This window comes from Photinus pyralis, unplaced genomic scaffold, assembly GCF_008802855.1.
Source record: "Photinus pyralis isolate 1611_PpyrPB1 unplaced genomic scaffold, Ppyr1.3 Ppyr1.4_LG3b, whole genome shotgun sequence".
NCBI lineage: Eukaryota > Metazoa > Arthropoda > Insecta > Coleoptera > Lampyridae > Photinus > Photinus pyralis.
The window spans coordinates 13,035,948-13,054,026 of record NW_022170510.1 but is presented as its reverse complement, the minus strand read 5'-3'; the positions used below and the strand labels follow the sequence as shown (position 1 = coordinate 13,054,026).

Sequence of the window (18,079 nt, the reverse complement as noted above, 5' to 3'; positions counted from 1 at the left end):
GCATTATCATGTCATAATACTAGATTATAAAGGGAAAAAATACCCCACAATTATCATTTATTACACAGGTAGTCTAGGCGATAGAAACTGTAAAATTGGCAAACTGGACATTTTGAGGTGGAAAAGAAAAAAATGGTGGAATATGTTCAGTTAGGTGTCAAAAACAACATATTAAAAATCCCACCCTCCAGACCCTGTGCTAAAGGCTCCAGCCACCCCACCATCCCCCAAAAACCGTGTTATAGTTATAGACTAGAAACCAATTTGAAAAAAAATTCAAAGGGCTGTAACTTTTGAACTAGTAGCCCAATCTTGGAACTGTTTGAAATTATGGATGCTACAGGCCACATTCTATAAGAAAATTTTTTTCCGGGTCGATCTGAGACAATTTTTTTCGGGGCTCAAAATAAGGCAATGAACCGCAAAAAAACACGAAAATTTTCGCCTCCTTTTATAAATTTCCTAGGCTAAGAGGTACACCTAAGCTAACTTCTGAGTATCTACCTTGCATAAAATTTCCCGAGAAATATTTTCAGCTAAAAATATTTCATATAAACCTCATAGATCGCGAGATATCAACCAAAAAAGAGCGAAAACACGATTTTTGGGGGATGGTGGGGTGGCTGGAGCCTTTAGCACAGGGTCTGGGGGGTGGGATTTTTAATATGTTGTTTCTGACACCTAACTGAACATATTCCACCATTTTTTTCTTTTCCACCCCAAAATGTCCAGTTAGATGTCTTTATCGCCTAGACTAAGGCAAAGGTGAGCCGAATCAAAGTTTATATGGGAAATTAAAGCGAGTGGATTTTTGAAAATTGGTACATTTTCTTTAGCGCGTTTGAAGTCCTCGATTGATTTTACTGGAAGTGGAGAAAGTTGTTTTGTTTTTGAGTATGTACCCCATCCCCCATTTAACCGAATTCGTATCTCTTATACTTTGTGTAATCCCCCTTGATCAGAAAAAAAAAGCCCACCTCTGTATTTTGCGACCTTGCTCCTTGTCTCTAGTAGTGCACAATAATTTACATGGGCTCCGTCTATCAAACTTCCACTAGTAGAGTCTTGGGAAGTTTTCTTACGAAAGCCACGATCGCACGCTTTTAATTAACACAGGACAGATAAACAAATATTTAAAGTGGCCCTTTTGTTTAATGCATTTTTTCTCTAATCTCAACCACTTGAGTGCTATCGGCCGCCTACGGAAGATTTGCTCACCCTATATGACCGATATTAATATTATACTTCGTACACGAAAAAATATAAAGAAAATGATTTATAAAAGTAAATAAGAGAACTAAACGTCAAATTAAAATGATGTTCGCGATTTCGATTAACTGTAAAACCCATAGAATTACCAACCACTTATAATTCTATAGTAAAACCTCAATGATTTAAAATGTGTACACTGTAATTGCATATATGGAAATGTTAGACAATGTCAATGTACCCATATATACGTATACCAGGTTAGCCGGGATAGGCGGGGCTGCTATTATTTATAATTTATATAAACAAAAACGAATATTTGTCTGTCCGTCTGTCTCGCAAAAGTTTCTGAGTTAGTATAACACTTTCCGAAATTCCCACGAGAACGAGACTGTATATTCAAAATAAAGTTACCGAGTTTCTTCTATGTTTTAATAATAAATAATGTTTTAAACTGTTAGATACTATTATTACCGCAAAAACGTACCCTTAAAATGTAACCCACTTGGATGATGTGTTTTGGGTTAATTTACAATTTGTCCGTCCTTCTGGTGAGGCGCTACGAACATTATTGAAATGTCGAAAAAGTTTGACTTTATAGATATTAAACAGGTGTATGTCGTGTGGAAATCGTGCGCAGTGTAGGGTGGATGGTCGTGATTATTAGTTTTTTTTTTTCATAAAAGAGATAAAACAATTTTGTAACTTACCTAAACTGCGTGTTCTGCTACTTCTGATCGAACTTTTAACCATGATTAGGGTGAGTGTTGGGAGTTAGGGATTCTTTGTTTTGTTAATTAATTACAGGTACTTTTCTAAAATATATCTATACGATACGACTTGAAATGTAAACATAAGGCCACTTGTCTCTTATTTTTGCTTTTTTTTTTTAAATATAATAAGGCCACGTATTATTAAGTTACTCTTAAATTGTACGTAAAAAGTGAATATTAAATTCTTATAAATATTTATACAATATTGCAGAGGTAGTAAAAATTCGTTAGTAATAATAAGTACATATAATTAAGAAATAATCGACTAGGGAATTATAGGTAATAGTGTGTGACGTCCTTTGAAGCGTCGTTGCCGTCGGCGAGGTGATGGGGAATAAAGGCGGCAAGCACGTATGCCAGCCGACTGTAACGGCCCTGCCATCGACCACCCTGTAAAGTAAACAACAAATATTAACTTGCTATTAAGTACAAAAATAGAAAATCCATTAATATTCTCCATTGGAGACCTATAGAAATAATTAATAAAAAATAAAAGTAATACAAAATCAGAAATAAAATAAGCTTCCCGTCGAGCTTATTTGCCCAATTAAATTTGTGCACATAAGACGATTTTTCTAAAGCCCATAAAACTCATAAAATTCTCAAACAATAAGTTAATGCGTTTTGATGTTTTCACACTCAAATTTCGCCACTACTTAACGATTTGTTAAACTTATCCATATATCAGTAAAAATTTCCACTACGTATCTATGTCTATTTCAGATAACCGAGCAGTGGAAGAATACGAGGATCGCACATTGCGAGGGGTTTCGGTTATTTTATGTACATTAATTTGTTATATATCGAGCGTTTTTAGAGTAGGCCATTTTTGACATATACAGGGTCCTGCAACAGTGCGTTTGAAGAATATTTTAATCTGAATAAAAGGCAACATTTTGGTATTGAGCTACGAGTAAAAAATAAAAGGAGAGAACCTTGCATGAAAAGGGGACGAGACGGAAATGGACAAAAAGGAAGTTTATAAGAGTGGGGGGAAACGCGTCATTATTGGCAGTGATGTAATAAAACAAAATTGACATTGTCTCTTTTGTTTTATGATAAGTTAAGTCGACATAACTGACCAGCACAAAGGAAAGTACTATGATGACCATTTCCTTCGCGTGCTATGCTATTTCCCACCACCGTTATATTCCCTCCTCTTATTTTTTACTCGTAGGTAATGAGAAAAAGATTTAGTGATACAGGGTGTTCACAAAAAATAGTAAAGTTTCCAAATTTCAACGTATCATAACTATTTTTTTCAGATGTATCTACGACTATTTTACTTCTCTATTCGATAGCCTTTTCTGTGCCCTTCAATTTTTATAAGGTACTAATATCCTGCATAATGGTGGATTGTTGGCCAGTAAAACGGCTAGTGGAAATGTGTCAGGTTACAGGATACTCCAAGAAATTTTAAACTCGCTACAAAACCGGAGGGAAAAACTGATGATGGTAAAATTGCAGTTCGAAGAAACGTACACTCGTTTTATTTTGCAAGCGGAAGATGTATGTACTTGAAATCAGTAGATACTACACCAATTAATTTTTTCGTGGAAAGCTATCAACCGAGTCATGAACAGTCCGGAAATCATTTTTGGGTGAAGGCAGTATGCAAACTAGGTTTTTTGATTGAAATGTGTTTGAAGAATATTTTTTTAAAATGCTAAAATTTACTCGGGAAGGTTATGGAGAACGCGAAATACCATCACGACAAACAGAACAGCATCATAGGCGAAAGAAAACATAAATATAGTGCGAGAGTCAAGTCTGGATCTTTTAGTAAACTTTTTGAAAACATTCCTGGAACACGTCAATTTTTATCTTAAATTGTACTGTAATTGTCACTTTACGATCGTCGTTTGTTTTTGAGATATGACGTAAGCGACAATTATTATAAGTGATTATTAATGTTTGAAAAACTTGAAAAGCAATTATCTCGATTATTTCAAAATACAGCAGCATACTGTTTTAGTGTATTTGGTCTTAGAATTTCATGCTCTTTCCAAATTCAGAATAAAAAATAAAGTTTCTATTTAAAAAAAATTATCGCCTACGTCATATTTCAAAAAACAAAAGACAATCCTAAGTTACGAGTACAATATATGTCTCATCTATATAAATGTAACTTATTTGTTGGACAGAGGAGGGATGAGAGCGTCAAGTCTAAAAATTTGATCCACCTGGCGCTTCCGGTTCCGGAACAGCCCAATCCAAAGTCGAGATTATTTTTCTCACGAACCCTCTCAGGTGGCTGAAATGTTCGCACTAGACCAGTGGTTTGTAGATAATTGGAAACAAGTTCAAATATTTTAGTAACAAAGAGTAGTGCTATCGAAAAAACTTTCAAATAAAAGTTGCAAGATTCGATGGGATAAATTCAAGGAACGTAGACAAGTTTTTTTTTAAAATGGCGGTCTTCAAGATACTTCCTATTTTCAAAGGACGCCATATTGGATTTCTACTCAGTCTGATACAGTTTATTTTTCTTTCCAACCATGTATAGCAAGTTATTATTCAAATAATAAACATGGGTAAAATTACAATTTTCATTTTTTTCTTCATAGTTGGCCATGGAAATGCAAACAATTGACATTTTGCAATGTTACAATTGTCTGGCCGATCAGTAGTTTTATTAACATACAAATTTTACAGCAAATGTTCAAAATGCATTCCATTATTAACTAAGCACATTCGGCACCGTTTAGCTACTGCTTGTAAAATGACAATTAGGCCTCTATGCTAGTTTTGTTTCGATGGTCAACTATGATGAAAAATGAAAATTGTAATTTTACCCATGTCTCGACCCATGTTTATTATTTGAATGATAACTTGTGTTGGAAAACTGTATCAAACGGAGTAGAAATCCAATATGACGTCCATTTAAAATAAAGAAGTTGATGTGAATATCTCGAAAACCGCAATTTTGAAATTTTTTTTCTACGTCAATCCTACAACTTTTATTTGAAACCTTTTTAGATAACTCTCTTTGTTACTAAAATTATTGAACTTTTTAAAAATGTCGATTTTCATTTTTTTCCAATATCTACGAAACGATTTATTTTTTTCCAAATATCGCATCGGAATATCCATCAGCATTCTACTCAATTTAAGACACCCTGTATAGTACTTAAATTGAAAACTGTTAGCAAACCACCATATGCCACTCCATTAAAAATCTAAATCTGAAAAAATTTGCATACCGACATATTTTTTCATGATCTATCGAAAGTAAATATTATCACCATCGTTTCCCTTCCGGTTTTACCGGATGTGGATAGCAACTTTCTTATTTTAAATAGAACACCCTATATTTTATTGCATTTTCAAAATCTACGTCGTTTGATATCATATTTCCCTATACCCAGTATCAAAGGTTTCCAAGTTATTCAAGATTTTTCAAAATTTTTGACGTTTGATTGCGCCCTGTACCGATGGCTCCCTTGACTTGAATTTCAAAAAGTCTTCCAAAATCACCTATCCTGACGTGACTCTACATGCGAATGATTTAAATTTTAATCGCCATTCTACAGGGTGTTTTAAAATTAATTTCCAAGTTTAATAGCTTGGAACCTTAAAAATTGATTTTTTCAAATGAAACCAGCTTTATTTTTTTGCACTTTCAAATATGGAAAAATATTCTACATCCATCAATTATTACATTCCCTATACCTATTTCTTATGGTTTTCGTTTTATTTAAGATTTTCTAAAATTGTCATCATTATATGCATAATTTTCCTACGGAACCTTGAAATAAACGCATTAGAAGATCTGTCAGATAAATTTTTTTATGGTTATAATTGTTATCATTCGTTGTTCATGGTAGTTTATATAACTAATTATGAAAAAATCCTATTTACTTTAATGAATACAAATTTAAATAAAGATGAAGTCAAAAACAGAAGCAGGCCATGATAACAAACGACAAAAAAAACAAACATCAATTGAGGTTTTGTTTTACGTGGCCACCGTAGTCGCCTCTCGAATTCCTACTCCATTTCATCAAAAGCTCTTAACACCCTAACTTCCAGTTCTTCACGAGAAACAACTGCTGTAACTGTTTTTCCTAAGACCTAAAAGTCCAGTGGCATTATACCTGGAGATCTAGAAGACCAATAGCGCGGATCTGGAGGCCTAATCTACCTGTCTTTAAAAATGTTGAAAGATATATAAGCATCATGGGTAGAATGAGGCGGTGCTCCGTCAAGTTGAAACCAGTCGTTTTCCCCAGGTAATGGTCCAACGCGTTTATTTCAAGGCCTCCTAAGAAATTTATGCATATAACGGTCACAATTTTAGAAAATATTAAATAAAACGAAAACCATACCAGATGGGTATAGGAAATGGAATAATTGATCGATGTAGAATTTTTGTGCAAAAAAATAAAGCACGATTCATTTGAAAAAATCAACTTTTTAAGGTTTGAAGTTATTAAACTTGGTCATTAATTTTAAAACGGCCTGTAGAAGGGCTATCAAATTTTAAATCATCAATCATTTAAAGCATCGCGTCAGTATTGTTGATTTTGAAGAACTTTTTGAAATTCAAGTCAACGGAGCCATCGGTATATGGCTTAGATGAAAAGGGGTAAAACGAAAAAAATTTTGAAAAATCTTGAATAACTTGAGAACCTTTGATGCTGGGTATAGGGAAGTGTGGTATCAAACAACGTAGATTTTCATGTAGATTTCGAAAATGGAATAAAATATAGGGTATTCTATTTAAAATAAGAAAGTTGCTATCGACATCCGGTAGAACCGGAAGTGAAATGATCCTGATAAAACTTTCTTTTGATAGATCATGAAAAAATTTCAGATTTAAATTATTAAAGGGAGTTTAAATAATGTTAGGTAACGGTTTGCGTGAAACAGCCTGTATAGTCTTTCTTATTCATAATTATGTACTAAGGCGTTCCCTTTGTCACATTCAGGTTTTCTTATTTTTTTCCAAAGAGAGTTAATGGTTTTGTAATTAAATTGGCCTTTCAAATTGGTAAAGTTCAACCTTATTTTGGCACAAGCCCCTAAGACTGGAAGATTAAAGTGTGTAGTGTAAACATTTGCTCCATCTGGGACTTCCGGTTCCGGTTAGTGGCTAGGTATGCACAAAAAAGCACTGAATTTATATTATACGACTGACATTCCGTTTTATCAAATCTAAACAAAAACGATATGGTGAAATTAAAAATTCTAGAATCCAATATTTTAAATTAGTTACATAATGGATTACGTGAAAACCACCTAAATGTAAAATCGATTTCGGCACCCTATGTACACGTTAATCAAAATCAAAATTAATTTATACCTTCGTTGTGGCGTGCGACACACAGTCGGATCAATTTTTTTTCGTACTTCATTAACAAAAATTATATGGAAACGTGAGAGCGAAAATGCCAATTTTGTGTAAGTGGTGCATAATTTCAATGACGGATCTATACAGGGTGTCCACATAAAATTTCCAAATTTACATCAGAATTGAATTTAATGCGAATTTTTCCGAAACCTATTATTCCAACATGAGTTAAGTGGTTTTGTAGATTTTTCAACGAAATTGGTGCCTCAACGCTCCATAACTTTCACTCTGATGGGTTGATGTTTAAAACAATATCAGGACAGATTGCAATCTTGACTTAAAATGCAAAAATAGAAGCAGAATGAAGCAATGACCATAGGCTTCACTGACAATCTCACTTCTACAAAGCGTATCTATGAACAACGAGAATGTCGTCTTATTAATAACGTTTTATGCAAAATTAAATAGCGACCAATTTTAAATATCGACAAAACGAAGATAACATTCATTATTAACAATCGATTCGATACTGACCTGGTCCTTGAAATCACATTGCCACTTTCCTAGTTTTCCTTTTTAAATCCATATACCTAACATTATTAATTATTCAGTCTTAATTAACGCATATTATCCCCAACCGTAATTTGGACGGTTAGCCGTGGCGATTTTGCTTTTTTTTGTCTTCCGATCCCGTATTCCGTTAAGAATTGCATTGAGCGGCGAGCCGCCGCGACGTCAGTTCTAAATTAAGTATTTGGGACAGTTTAGGTATTTTACGCAATGCAAGTACGAGTATATTCTCTTTTATTTGACGATCCTCTGGTATAATTAAATAGCTTAATGTAAACAGGGTGTCCAAGGAAAAGTTGCGAGAGGATTATAATATGAAAAATGAAATCATCTAATTTAGACAAATTTTTAAAAAATAAAATGTCTTTTAATACAAACGAATATACGACCCAAAAAACCAATACCGAACAACTGTTCAGAAAGTTTGCACAGGGTGCTCAGAAAGTCATGTAAAATATCAGTTTTGAAAATGTAATCATTTATTTTTTATTATCAAACAACCCAATTTTTTCTCTTGGCCAATGGAACTATTAAAAATGTATTACTGTCACCGTTTGCGTCCAGTGGAATATTACGAAAAGTTCATAATTATTGGCTGTTTGATGCTACGAAAATCCCACATTTTATATCTATGAAATTCAATTAAGCGATCTAATTAAATGATTAACTCGTGTATACTCAATAAAGAGTAATTGGTCTCGTGTTCTCTTCTTATTTTGAATTTTTCTAGTTTATGTAATGATTAAATATGTAAGGAGTTTCATTTATTATTACTGTTCCAAAGTATGTATTTGATTTTTTACCAAGTAAGTTACCAACTGAGACATTGCACCCTATTTCCGGAAATACTCCTTTGTGAGTACCATCCTCGACAATCTGCTCTGCTCTGGAGATATAGGCAATTATACAGGGTGTTTTTTTGGGAGCTTTAGTTAAACGTTTCTGGGAAAGTAAAATAGGTAGGTTTTTGAAAATGTGTACTTAGGAGTTACGCTGAAGGCCGAATCGATGTAAAATATTTTCAAAATGGCCGCATACTTCCGGAAACACCGGGAGTAGATAGTAACTTCGTTATTTTAAATAGCAACCCCAATTTTTTATTGGGTTTTTGGATTCTACGTGAAATTTCAGTTCTTTTGATACCCATATGTCTATATCTACCATTTATGGTTTTTAAGTTATTTTGACTTTAAGAAAAAAATGGCTGTTGCAGATGGTACCTTGATAATTAATTACTTGAAAACGGTTGTAGTCATGGCAACCTATTTTTATCAGTGCATATAAACCTCTCGCCAGGAAAGATTGCCGGTGACAGAACACTTGATCCCGATCTACAATCTATGTTTTTCTAAAGATGTGACCGACTTCCGGGATAGTATTGTGTCAATGTTAATCGAAAAAACTTTTCGTTTAACATTGACACGATCCTATTCCGGAAGTCGCTCGCATCTTAAGAAAAACATAGATTGTAGATCGACACAAAGTGTGCTGTGACCGGCATTCTTTCCTGGCGAGAGTAATAGAATGAATACAGCTTTCTTTTAGTGTACTTAAAAAAAAGTTTAGTTGCGTAAGACTACCCCTATGGAGATCCAAATTCACCATTTTCTTAATATTGTAGGAGATAAAGAATCGAAATGGGCATATTTTGACAATACATGTTCCTATAGCTATCTTTAACAGTTTCTGACTTATTCCCATTTTATTGAATTGACATTATTTTTTTCGAATTTTCTTTTTAGTAGTCGGCCATGATTTTATAACAATTGAATTTTAAACAATTCTAGTGACACTAATCCGTCACCTACTGTTATAGATTACATAAGTTTTTCAAAAATCGAAAAATGACTCGGAGCGGTTTCACCTATTTTGGAATTTAATTGTTATTTATGGTGAAATGGACAGAATCGCGGCACGTGCTAGAATCAATGATATTAAAGAATCCTTTCCTTGATTTGTTTAAAATTCGATTGTTATAAAATCATGGCCAACTACTAAAATGAAAATGCGAAAAAAAATGGCATCAATTCAATGAAATGGGAATAAATCAGAAAATGTTAAAGATAGCTATAGGAACATGTAATATCCCAATATTCCAATTTCGATTCTCTATCTCATGCAATATTAAGAACATGGTCATTTCATTAAAAAAAACGGAGGTTTTGGACTTTGAAGTTTCTTAAATTTGGATCTCCATAGGTGCGGTAGTACGCAACTTAACTTTTTTTAAGTACACTAAAAGAAAACCCTACTCATTCTCTATGCACTGATAAAAATGGGTTGCCATGACTATAACCGTTTTCAAGTAATCCATTATCAAGGTACCATCTGCATCCGCCATTTTTTTTCATGAAGTGAAAATAACTTAAAAACGAGCTTAAAAACCATAAATGGCAGATATGGACATGTTGGTATCAAAAGAACTGAAAGTTTACGTAGAATCCAAAAAGGCAATAAAAAATAGGGGTTGCCATTTAATATAACGAAGTTCCTATCTACTTCCTGTGTTTCCGGAAGTGTGGCCACTTTCAAAATATTTTACATCGATTCGGTCTTCAGAGTAACTCCTAAGTACAAATTTTCAAAAACCTACCTATTTTACTTTCCCAGAAACGTTTAACTAAAGCTCCCAAAAAACACCCTGTATATATCCGATCACGATAAAGAGTCGAGGAGGAGGCTATGGTTGGTAGAAATTAATTCATTTCGTTGAGACTTTTCATTAGAGTACCATGAAGGATAAAACTACTTCCACCCCCGACCTGTAATTGAAATACCATGAAAGATAATATTAATTTCTCCCCCTCCCTCCGACCACCTACTGACCTCGGAAAGGAGTCCCGAAAGTTGTAGTTTGTACAAAACAATTCATTTCGGCGAGATCTTTCATTAGAATACCATGAAATGAAGGTTATAAAGTGTGTTACCCCCCCCCCCCCAAATTTCACTTGGCACCACTAACGGCATGCATATGCAAATTCTGAGACCATGTCGCATGTAAAGGTTATGCACATTTTACATTCAAAAACAGCAACTCAGACCCCCCCCCCCCCCCCCTTCAGACAGCGAAATGTGATGCCTGCCTTGCACATCTTCAAGGTATAGGCTACCTACTGTAAAACATTCAAGGACCCTAGAACCATTCCCCTAGAAGTAGTTCGAAACGGCAGAAATCGGTCCGGACGGACGGACAAAATGCAAACAATAGCAAAATTTTTTTAATTCTTTAAAAATGCGCTATTGTTTGCGCTTTATCCCCTCAACGATAAATTGGAAAAAAAACATGGTCGACATGGCGCATACAGTGACTGTAGTTTGTACAAACTATAACTTTCCCCCGGTGAAGGGGGGTACAAATTAATTTGATCTTTCGCGGCATTGTAATTAATTGTAATGGTCTCAACAAAAGGAACTGTTTTCTACAAACTACCGCCCTTCTTTTCGACTCCTTATTAAAAAGGGAAGGGAGGGGGGGGGGCGATTTTATGGTACTCTCTAATGAAAGGTCTCAACACAAGGAATTAAAATATAGGCATAAAAGGCAAGTGGAATATCGGGACAAACATCTATTGATGATGTAAAAATGCCATTGTGAATATCTGGAAAATCTTAAAAGAAGGCACTTACAAAGGGAAAATGCAATTTATTTATTTATTTATTTATCTACATGATGATTTCAAGGATCATGTTTAATTTTCTACCCTACTTTTGCTCAGTGAGCCACTGGTAGATTGTGAAACAAGAATTTAATTTTATGATTTGTTTGGAAACTTTTTGATCTCTTATACTTTTTTCGTATCTGTGACCGATATCAAGAAAAAAACCAATTTTCGGTAATTGCCTAAAAGATAGTACAATTTTTAAAATGGTCCAGTAGGCCCTGATGTTATTTGGATAATATCTTTGTTTTTATTAGTTTTGACAGTTGGCATTGAAAATGGTATCTTGTGTTTACATATGTTTATAAAATTGTCAAGTGTGCGGTGAAATTATAACACCGTGTGGATCGGTAACGAAGCGTTTGTGGACTTTTTTGTGCACTTTCACTTTTAATAAAAAATAAAAAATACACTTTTGCGCTCTAGTGTCTGTCTGTCTGAGCCACAAAGGCTCCGGAACTACACCCCCTACAGATTTGGTATTGGTGTCATTCGATCAGAAATTAAAAATGATTTCATGTTTGGGCCATAACGGCCGAGAAAACGGCTATTAAGATCGAAAAAACAAATTTGAAAGTGCACTCTTCGCCACTTGCTCAGAAGCGGCTTAACAAATTATTAGTGAATTAAAAAAAGAATGTACTATTGTTTGCGTTTTCTCCGTCCGGACCCACTTCTGCCGTTTTGAACTACTTCTAGGGTAATGGTCCTAGGGCCCTGGAATTTTGTTTGCAGTAGGTAGCCTATACCTTAAAGGTGTGCCAGACGGCCCCTGAATTATTTCCTGTGATGCTGTTTTTGAAAGTAAAACGTGCAAACTTACATACGACAACCAATTGGTCTCAGATTTTGCATAAGCATGTGCCAAGTTAAACTTTAGAAAATGGGAGAGGGGGGGGGGACACGTTCTACCCTTCGTGGTATGCTAATGAAAAGTCTGGGGGGAGGGGGGTTAGAAATTAATCTTTCATGGTATTCTAATTAAAGGTCTCGACGAAAGGAACCGTTTTCTATTATGATCACTATCGTTATGGTGACGAACATAGGTTTGTTGTTTTTATTTATTGCAAAAAAGCCGTTAGCCGTTCCTTTCACAAGAAAATTTGTAAGTACTACGACAAAGAATGATCGCCGAATGAGGTCTTGAAAAATGTAAGATCTGGGTTTGAATCAAGATTCTATTGTTGCATGCATGGCCTAATATATTATGCCATGGTTGCATGTAAGTCAGTGGAGCTCATTTCGAGCTTTGGGTTATTAATTTTTAAACTTTGAAATTTTAAAGCATGGTTTCTCGATAACTTATCGATCGATTTTAAATAAATAATAAAGGTTATATAAGTAATAAAAACCCGAGTAAAACCCCCTTTGAAATGTAGGTAATTTAAACCCCCCGGCCCCATTTAAAAATTTGGCGGGAGTTGCAAACAGAGGATTCAAATTTTTGAAATTTTGTCCAATTTTTGTGGGAGTTCAAATGTTCGTTGAGACACTGTGTATAGTGCCTAATGTGCTCTTTACAATCTTGGCTACAATCCACTATGTATTCTAGTAAGGTTGTTAGACATACCATTGGAGTTGAAGATGAGAAAGGCGTTTTTTTTAAATTTCTAGTTGCAAACAAACACTTCGAAGTCAAAAATTCTGACTCTGAATTATAAAAAAGGGCCCTTCCCTCTTAATCATCCATAAAACTAGATAATGATAGTCGGTATTTTAATAACTGAAAACGGGGCAATGCAATATTTCGTTGAATTAGAACATTTCAAAATGAGGACAAGTACAGAAAGCGCTTACCGCATGAAATTTGAAAAATTATTAAACTGGGAACTTGTATTTTGCACACATTCCAAAAGTAGGCAATAAACCGTCGCACAATGAGGGAAAAACGTACACCACCGACGCTCCAAACGTTACTACTACGTTATCAGCGAAGTGAACATCGGGTGGTCGGGATTATTTATGATAAGACGGCAAAACCACGTCGCTCTAAACAGGTGAATCGGATATTACGACGGACACGAAAAACTCGCCCTAAATGACGCGGATATAGAGGGGGCGAACTCAGATAGCCACTCTACGTTTTCCCACATTTTAAACTACTCCAAGTACTACGTAATGTCCAAGAAAATTTATAATTCAATACCTTATCGACCACAAAAAAAAAATAATGTAGCGAAAGTAATAAATTTTTACAGATTGTAGGATCCTTCCCTTAATTTTATAACGGTACACTTACTTACCTTTATTAGTGCTTGATTACATTTCTTGATCGTTAAATGGGCGAGGTGGGCTTTAGAGGTGTAACGTGTTGCAAACTCTATAAAAGAAGGAAAGACAGATTACCCAACTGAGTCATCGCATTTCCGTGAAAGTTACATCATGACGCTGATAAGAACGTAACACACCTACCTATGTATTTGGAGACCTCAAAAACTGACATTCAGTAATAAGTCATTTTGGCCGTCAAAATATAAATGACAGTTTGTGGTTAATCTTGTTATTTTGGAAATTCCAAATGTTCAACGATTTGAGAAGAATGATATACAGGCTGTTCCACGCAAACCGTTACCTAAAAGTAATCAGACCCCCATTAATAATTTAAATCTGAACATTTGCATACCAACATCGTTTTTCATGATCTATCGAAAGAAAATATCACAATCGTTTCACTTCCAGTTTTACCGGGTGTGGGATAGCAACTTTCTTATTTTAGAACACCCTATATTTTTTTGTATTTTCGAAATCTACGTCGTTTGATACCACATTTTCCTATATCCAGCATCAATGGTTTTCAAGTTATTCAAGATTTTTCAAAATTTTTGACGTTTGAGTGCTTTTCTATAACGCCCTGTTGAGTTGAATTTCAAAAAGTCTTCCAAACTCATCAATACTGACGTCATGCTGCATGCGGATGATTTAAAGGGGCTTGTGCCAAAATAAGGTTAAGAACTTGACCAATTTGAAAGGCCAATTTAATTACAAAACCATTAACTCACGTCTCTTTGGAAAATAATTAAGAAAGAAAACCTGATCGTGACAAATGGAACGCCTTAGTAATTATGATTAAAAAAGACTATACAGGCTGTTTCACGCAAACCGTTACCTAAAATTATTTAAACTCCCTTTAATAATTCAAATCTGAAATTTTTTCATGATCTATCGAAAGAAAGTATTATCATGATCATTTCACTTACGGTTCTACCAGATGTCGATAGCAACTTTCTTATTTTAAATAGAATACCCTACACTTTATTCCATTTTCGAACTCTACATGAAAATCTACGTTGTTTGATACCACACATCCCTATACCCAGCATCAAAGGTTTTCAAGTTATTCAAGATTTTTCAAAATTTTTTTCGTTTGACCCCTTTTCTTCTAAGCCATATACCGATGGCTCCGTTGACTTGAATTTCAAAAAGTTCTTCAAAATCAACAATACTGACGTGATGCTTTAAATGATTCATGATTTAAATTTTGATCGCCCTTCTACAGGGCGTTTCAAAATTAATGACCAAGTTTAATAACTTCAAACTTTAAAAAGTTGATTTTTTCAAATGAATCGTGCTTTATTTTTGTTGCCCAAAAATTCTACATCGATCAATTATTACACTTCCTATATGGTTTTCGTTTTATTTAAAATTTTCTAAAATTGTGACCGTTATATGCATTAATTTCTTAGGAGGCCTTGAAATAAACGCGTTGGTAGATGTAATTGTACCATTATCTGAGGAAAACAATTGGTTTCAACTTGACGGAGCACCGCCTTATTCTACCTATGATGCTTATACACGGTGTCCATTTTTCGAATGCCACTATGGGGATCTCACTTATCTTAAGAGATAGACAGTTGGTTAAATGGGGGCAAAGTTGCAAATTTCCGTGCTGAATAAGAATCTGAAAAGAAATTTGAAATATCTTCAATCCTTTTGAAGATATGACAAAAAAAACGAAAATTTCTGATCATCGTTTTTAATTTTTTTATGATAAACTAGTCGTAGTAGACATTTCTAATTAGCACATTCTTCAGACACTTTTTAATGGAGATTTCAAATATGGCATCCTGTTTTTAATAACTGTCAAGATGACGGAGAAACACGTGGCAACTTTAGTTTTTCTTATGGGCGCCATATTGAATTTTGACATTTTGGGATTACGTCTTTTTTCTCTTTACAACGATATATCACACATACTGGTTCAGTATCACATTTTTCCTAAAATACAATTTTTCATTATTTGAGTGCTTTGGATTGCTATTGCTAGTGCTATTGATTTTGTTTATTTTTGTTTGTTTTATTGTCACAAGAATTAATTTAGTTTTGCGAAAAAATTTTAGTTTTCTAACCTTGACATTTCTTTCTCAGTTTATTTCTTTCACAATTGTTGTAGGTTGTACACAGAAAAATAAGGCCTTCCGAATACCTTAATAAAAAATTTAGATTGTTTTTTGGGAAAAAATAACGATGCCGTTGCGCGCTCCAAAATTTTTTCTCAAAAATCCGGCCCGTTATTTTTCATTTTAAATCACTTTGTTAATTAATTATTAATTATTTTTTGATACCTTTGAACATAAATGAACGCTAGCACATTCTCGGAAATTACCTACATTGTTCGGTTTTTTGGTCATGTTTTTTTGCGCAAAAAAAATGGTTAAAAAAAGAAAAAAATGTAGGGTATGTAATTTAATTAATTACGCAAATTTTGACTGTCCACTTTCTTTCTAAAAATTCGGGCAGCTATTATAAGAAAATGCATCAAAAGTCCTTTGCAACGATGTCCCGATCGCATCTTTAGCTTGATTACGAGCGGAGACAGGGTACATTTTTGATAAAAAAGTGGTTAATCAACCCTCAAAAATTCAGCTTGCCAGGGATTTTGTTGGGGTCCTGGGCGTAGAGCTCTCAGCTACTATACGAGTACGGACACAGTTTGTTTGCGACTACAAACTTTCACAATCACAAGAGTTACATCACTTTCTTTACGCTTACATAAAATTTGGAAAGTTACTCTTTCCCTCAAATTCGAGTAACAGATCTATACATGTACGTTAGGGGTGTATAAAATGTTAAATTGAAACACTAGTCTAGGCGATAGAGATTGTAAAATTGGCAAACTGGACATTTTGAGGTGGAAAAGAAAAAAATGGTGGAATATGTTCAGTTAGGTGTCAAAAACAACATATTAAAAATCCCACCCTCCAGATCCTGTGCTAAAGGCTCCAGCCACCCCACCATCCCCCAAAAACCGTGTTTTCGCTCTTTTTGGCTGATATCTCGCGATCTATGAGGTCTATATGAAATATTTTTAGCTGAAAATATTTCTCGGGAAATTTTATGCAAGGTAGATACTCAGAAGTTAGCCTAGGTGTACCCCTTAGCCTAAGAAATTCATAAAAGCGGCAAAAATCATCAATTTTCGTGGCTTTTTGCAAATATATCGCGACCTTTAGGGCTAGATGAAATATTTTTAGCTGAAAACGCTCCTCGTGAAATTTTTTACTCAGAAGTTGGCCTAGGTGTACCTCTTAGCCTAGGAAATTCATAAAAGCAGGCGAAAATCATCATTTTCGTGTTTTTTTGCGGTTTTTTGCAAAAATATCGCGACCGTCATGGCTAGATGAAATATGTTTAGCTGAAAAAGCTCTTCGTGCAATTTCATACGAGATAGGTAACTGAAGAGTTGGCGTAGTCACCTTTCACTTTCAACTTTCATGTGTGAGGAAATATTCATTGTAAAACAAAGTATTTCTATGTACCATTTATTCACGTAAAAACAGTATTTTCATATTAAAATATTCACACATTCATTTATACCTCAACGTAATCATTACCCTTATACTTATCCAAATCAATTCGTACTTTTTCGATCAGACTTCTCAATCAAAAGTTATAGACTAGAAACCAATTTGAAAAAAAAATTCAAAGGGCTGTAACTTTTGAACTAGTAGCCCAATCTTGGAACTGTTTGAAATTATGGATTCTACAGGCCACATTCTATAAGAAAATTTTTTTCCGGGTCGATCTGAGACAATTTTTTTCGGGGCTCAAAAAAAGGCAATGAACCGCAAAAAAACACGAAAATTGATGATTTTCGCCTCCTTTTATAAATCTCCTAGGCTAAGAGGTACACCTAGGCTAACTTCTGAGTATCTACCTTGCATAAAATTTCCCGAGAAATATTTTCAGCTAAAAATATTTCATATAAACCTCATAGATCGCGAGATATCAACCAAAAAAGAGCGAAAACACGATTTTTGGGGGATGGTGGGGTGGCTGGAGCCTTTAGCACAGGGTCTGGGGGGTGGGATATTTAATATGTTGTTTCTGGCACCTAACTGAACATATTCCACCATTTTTTTTCTTTTCCACCTCAAAATGTCCAGTTAGATGTCTTTATCGCCTAGACTACACTTCGTACCGCGATTTTTTTTATAGTTTTATTGACGACATGCTTATTCATGACCACTAATTATAATAATTCTCTTATTATCCACGCATTCATTAACTTGAAGGTTAACAGGTAAATACTTAATTGTTTTTTTGGCAAACTTGTGAGAAATTAATCATTAGTCCTT

The 18,079-nt window shown here is 34.4% G+C and overlaps 1 protein-coding gene across 5 annotated transcripts in view; it reads right to left on the bottom strand.

The window, feature by feature from the left end:
- Positions 1–18,079, bottom strand: part of LOC116166689 (probable phospholipid-transporting ATPase IM) — a 55,864-nt gene that overhangs the window by 27,836 nt on the left and 9,949 nt on the right. For 3 of the 5 annotated variants that reach the window (XM_031481740.1, XM_031481744.1, XM_031481745.1), the window contains exons 2-3: positions 13,748–13,824; positions 1,920–2,372 (exon numbers count right to left, since the gene is read on the bottom strand). Coding sequence is in view for 1 of the 5 variants with exons in the window: in XM_031481745.1 (XP_031337605.1) it covers positions 1,920–1,962 (43 nt within the window). In the remaining 4 variants the exon portion in view is untranslated. Of the gene's footprint in view, positions 1–1,919; positions 2,373–13,301; positions 13,444–13,747; positions 13,825–13,916; positions 14,077–18,079 lie in introns of those variants that run through there. The other 2 variants (XM_031481741.1, XM_031481743.1) reach the window with 2 other exon arrangements.